We start from the raw sequence: 5,389 nt of genomic DNA, 5'->3' as shown, positions 1-5,389 counted from the left end.
ATTCAAACCAAAAAAGAATCTGAAAATTTTGAAATTAGTTTTAAATATTCTCTAAGTTCAAATTTATAATTGTCTCCTGGAAGCAAACTTTTTTGGCTTAACTCCTAAAGTACGTATCTCTATTACCGTTGTCTTACATTTCCATTGAAAAAAAATCAATTTTTTTTAGTTTTGATTTCAGAATCGCTGAAGTTAGTATATAAACTTCAAAAATATTTACAGTGTCCGAACAATGATATTGATTTTTTAATACAAACCAGAAAAATACCTGAAAATTTTGAAATTAGTTTTTTTTTTGTTCGTTTTAAACAATTCGACACATGGTAGAATTTCAAACGTTGAAATAATATTGTCTCAAGTGAATTACAAAAAATGCCCTTTAACAAAGTTTCAAGAGCATTTTCTCACCTATTTGATTTTTTTTTCTTTTCAGCATCAAACAAGAAAAACACCTTATTAGAAGAGATGAAAAAAGAAGACACAAAATTGATCAGTCTCCAAAAGCTGCTATGTAAGGGGGCGAACCCAAATCTGAAAGATAGTGAGGAAAAAACAGCTTTGCATTATGCTTCTGAAAAAGGGACAGTGAATATTTGTCAGCTGCTGCTAAGGAATGGGGCAGACCCGAATCTGAAAGATAGTAAGGAAAAAACAGCGTTGCATTATGCTTTTGAAAAAGGCACATTGGATATTTGTCAGCTGCTGCTAAGCAATGGGGCAGACCCGAATCTGAAAGATAGTGAGAAAAGAACAGCTTTACATTATGCTGCTAAAAAAGGTACACCGGTTTTTTGTTACCTGCTGTTGAGCAATGGAGCCGACCCAAATATAAAAGGTGGCTCGTACAATAAAACAGCTTTGCATTATGCTTCTAAAAAAGGCACACTCAATATTTGTCAACTGCTGCTGAGCAATGGAGCCGACCCAAATATGAAAGGCGGGGGGTGCAACGAAACAGCTTTACATTATGCTGCTCATTGGATATTTAAAGGCACATTTGATATTTGTCAGCTGCTAATAAGCAATGGGGCAGACCCGAATCTGAAAGATAGTGAGGAAAGAACAGCTTTACATTATGCTGCTCAAAAAGGCACCCACGATATTTGTCAAATGCTGCTGAAAAATGGAGCTGACCCTAACTGTAAAGACTTTTACGACAAAACAGCTTTGCATTATGCTTCTGAAAAAGGGACATTGAATATTTGTCAGCTGCTGCTAAGGAATGGGGCAGACCCGAAACTGAAAGATAGTAAGGAAAAAACAGCGTTGCATTATGCTTTTGAAAAAGGCACATTGGATATTTGTCAGCTGCTGCTAAGCAATGGGGCATACCCGAATCTGAAAGATAGTGAGGAAAAAACAGCTTTGCATTATGCTTCTGAAAAAGGGACGTTGGATATTCATCAGCTGCTGCTAAGCAATGGGGCAGACCCGAATCTGAAAGATAGTGAGGAAAGAACAGCTTTATATTATGCTGCTCAAAAAGGAACAGCTTTACATTATGCTGCTCAAAAAGGCACCCACGATATTTGTCAAATGCTGCTGAAAAATGGAGCTGACCCTAACTGTAAAGACTTTTACGACAAAACAGCTTTGCATTATGCTTCTGAAAAAGGCACATTGGATATTTGTCAGCTGCTGCTAAGCAATGGGGCAGACACGAATCTGAAAGATAGTGAGGAAAAAACAGCGTTGCATTATGCTTTTGAAAAAGGCACATTGGATATTTGTCAGCTGCTGCTAAGCAATGGGGCAGACCCGGATCTGAAAGATAGTGAGAAAAGAACAGCTTTACATTATGCTGCTAAAAAAGGTACACCGGTTTTTTGTTACCTGCTGTTGAGCAATGGAGCCGACCCAAATATAAAAGGTGGCTCGTACAATAAAACAGCTTTGCATTATGCTTCTAAAAAAGGCACACTCAATATTTGTCAACTGCTGCTGAGCAATGGAGCCGACCCAAATATGAAAGGCGGGGGATGCAATGGAACAGCTTTACATTATGCTGCTCATTGGATATTTGAAGGCACATTTGATATTTGTCAGCTGCTGCTAAGCAATGGGGCAGACCTGAATCTGAAAGATAGTGATGAAAGAACAGCTTTACATTATGCTGCTCGAAAAGGAACACTCGATATTTGTCATATGCTGCTGAAAAATGGAGCTGACCCTAACTGTAAAGACCTTTACGACAAAACAGCTTTGCATTATGCTTCTGAAAAAGGCACATTGGATATTTTTAAGCTGCTGCTAAGCAATGGGGCAGACCCGAATCTGAAAGATAGTGAGAAAAAAACAGCTTTGAATTATGTTTCTGAAAATGGCACATTGGATATTATTAAGCTTCTCTGCTACGCAATGGGGCAGACACGAATCTGAAAGATAGTGAGAAAAAAAAACAGCTTTGCATTATGGTTCTGAAAAAAGGACATTGGATATTTGTAAGCTGCTGCTAAGCAATGGGGCAGACCTTAATCTGACAGATAGTGAGAAAAAAACAGATTTGAATTATGCTTCTGAAAAAGGGACATTGGATATTTGTCAGTTGCTGATAAGCAATAGGGCAGACACGAATCTGAAAGATAGTGAGAAAAAAACAGCTTTGCATTATGCTTCTGAAAAAGGCACAATGGATATTTGTAAGCTGCTGCTAAGCAATGGGGCAGACCCGAATCTGAAAGATAGTGAGAAAAAAACAGCTTTGAAATATGCTTCTGAAAAAGGCACATTGGATATTTGTAAGCTGCTGCTAAGCAATGGGGCAGACCCGAATCTGAAAGATAGTGAGAAAAAAACAGCTTTGCATTATGCTTCTGAAAAAGGCACATTGGATAATTGTCAGCTGCTGCTAAGCAATAGGGCAGACCCGAATTGAAAGATAGTGAGAAAAAACAACTTTGAATTATACTTCTGAAAAAGGCACATTGGATATTTGTCAGCTGCTGCTAAGCAATGGGGCAGACCCAAATCTGAAAGATAGTGAGGAAAAAACAGCTTTGTATTATGCTTCTGAAAAAGGCACATTGGTTATTTGTCAGCTGGTGCTAAGCAATGGGGCAGACCCGAATCTGAAAGATAGTGAGAAAAAACAACTTTGATTTATACTTCTGAAAAAGGCACATTGGATATTTGTCAGCTGCTGCTAAGCAATGGGGCAGACCCGAATCTGAAAGATAGTGAGGAAAAAACAGCTTTGCTCTGAAAAAGGGACGTTGGATATTTGTCAGCTGCTGCTAAGCAATTGGGCATACCCGAATCTGAAAGATAGTGAGGAAAAAACAGCTTTGCATTATGCTTCTGAAAAAGGGACGTTGGATATTTGTCAGCTGCTGCTAAGCAATGGGGCAGACCAGAATCTGAAAGATAGTGAGGAAAGAACAGCTTTGCATTATGCTGCTAAAAATGGTACACCGGTTTTTTGTTACGTGCTGTTGAGCAATGGAGTCGACCCAAATATAAAAGGTGGCTCGTACAATAAAACAGCTTTGCATTATGCTTCTAAAAAAGGCACACTCAATATTTGTCAACTGCTGCTGAGCAATGGAGCCGACCCAAATATGAAATGCGGGTGGTGCAACCAAACAGCTTTATACTATGCTGCTCAAAAAGGCACACTCGATATTTGTCAAATGCTGCTTAAAAATGGAGCTGACCCTAACTGTAAAGTATTTTACGACAAAACAGCTTTAGATTATGCTGCTGATAAAGAAGCACTGGATATTTGTCACCTGCTGCTGAGCAATGGAGCTAACCCAAATATAAAATCCTCTAACACTACGGCATCTCCAATAAACTGATATCCCTGATCGTTCGAAGTGCAGAGGTCTGACCCATGAAGGAAATACAAAGTATTTCGGTATCATATCTGGGGGTAAACTGGGGTCAATGTGTCCTCTCTCCCTTGCTTTTTGACCTTGTTATCAATTATGCGCTCCAAGATTGCACAGGGTTTGGGATCCAATATTCGATAATAAGCGACTAGCAGATCTTGATTTTGCGACGACATCATCCTGATTGAAGCAAAAAAGGAAAGGCTCCAGGAGCTTTTCTCGATGTCATATGAGAGAAAGCAAGTCTTTTGGGACTGAAAATTAGTTCGGACGAGATAATGAGTATGGCAACGAGCGACCACTTGCCATAAAGTGCTAGGACAATTCAGTGGAGCAGATAGTAGAATTCAGATAGCTCGGAAATACAGTCAAACAAACTTGGGTAAGCAAAAAGGAGGTACAGTCTAGGATTGGACAAGCAGGTGGAGCTTTTCATCGACTAAAGCAAGTTTGGAGATAAAAAAGAAAGTACTCCCTGAAACTGAATTGAGGCTGTTCAACAGTAACGTCCTCTCTGCCCCCCTCTATAGCTGTGAATGCTGGAAACTCAAACAACAGCAAGAAAAGAGGATTCTCACTTTCGATAACAACTGTCTCCGCAGGAATACGAATATTATCTGGAGGGACCACTAACCAGACAGTTCGCTCTATCATGCATCAGCCACTGGTAACAGATGTCATACGCCAACGAAAATGGCGCTACTTGGGACACGTTATCCGTATGGCAGAAGATAGACTCCCCAGAACGGTACTAGAGTGGCAATCAGAGGGAACCCGAAGAAGAGGAAAGCCAAAAAATACATTTCGTCATACATACCAGCGGGACCTGAAGTTTATCAGTTCGACAGTCCAACCTCAATGGGAAGACGTCTAGGCAGTAGCACATGAGGGATGGTTGGCGACTCTTTCTCAATGCCCTGGGTGCCTCTGGTGGCGCAGGAGGAAGTAAGGTCTAAGGTAAAGTTTCATCAGTTCCTTAGTATAATTTTTGAAAAAAATGACTACCTGACTATTTTTCTTAGTTCTAAACTTTTTTGTTTATGAATATTAGTTTATTTATAGAAAAGGACACACAACTGTGCATAAATGTTGAGCTAATTTGAATTTTGAACTTATTTTGAATTTGAACTGTTTTGTTTTTTAGGAGTCATGTTGCGGCAGTAGCGAGCAATCTAGTAAGAGACGATCACGCCTAATATTGAAAAAAAATGGCCAATAACTCCGGAAACTAGAATCAGATAAAAAACAAAGTACATACTATTAGAACCGTATTAACCAATACCCCTATGTAGGAAACTAACTGTCCCTTGGCTTGAAAAATAAGGAAAATATATTAGTTTGAAAATCAAGAAAACTGGCTGTAATCACAATATTCTGCAACGACAGCAGAGTTTTTTTTTTTTCGTTTTTTCAGTTGAGCTGGTGGAGTACTGGAAAAATCATAGACGGTTGTTTAATGGCTTATTTGAAAGAAAATTGATGTATTTCGAAACCTTTCATAATTAACAAAAATAATTGTAAAAATAAAATCATTTTCTACAAAAAACTACATTTTTCTA

General features: G+C 38.8%; 2 protein-coding genes across 2 annotated transcripts; both read left to right on the top strand.

The window, feature by feature from the left end:
• The first annotated feature begins 364 nt into the window (after positions 1–364).
• LOC136034384 (putative ankyrin repeat protein RF_0381) lies at positions 365–2,522 on the top strand. The gene has a single exon (XM_065715531.1). The coding sequence runs from the start codon at positions 373–375 to the stop codon at positions 2,377–2,379; it is 2,007 nt and encodes a 668-aa protein (XP_065571603.1). The 5' UTR covers positions 365–372; the 3' UTR covers positions 2,380–2,522.
• Positions 2,523–2,629: 107 nt separating this feature from the next.
• LOC136035054 (putative ankyrin repeat protein RF_0381) lies at positions 2,630–3,797 on the top strand. Its single transcript, XM_065716651.1, has 2 exons — positions 2,630–2,783; positions 3,208–3,797. The coding sequence occupies exons 1-2, from the start codon at positions 2,630–2,632 to the stop codon at positions 3,795–3,797; spliced, it is 744 nt and encodes a 247-aa protein (XP_065572723.1).
• The last annotated feature ends 1,592 nt before the right edge of the window (positions 3,798–5,389 follow it).

Source organism: Artemia franciscana, chromosome 13 (assembly GCF_032884065.1).
Source record: "Artemia franciscana chromosome 13, ASM3288406v1, whole genome shotgun sequence".
Lineage (NCBI taxonomy): Eukaryota > Metazoa > Arthropoda > Branchiopoda > Anostraca > Artemiidae > Artemia > Artemia franciscana.
This window is presented reverse-complemented; position numbering and strand designations above follow the sequence as displayed.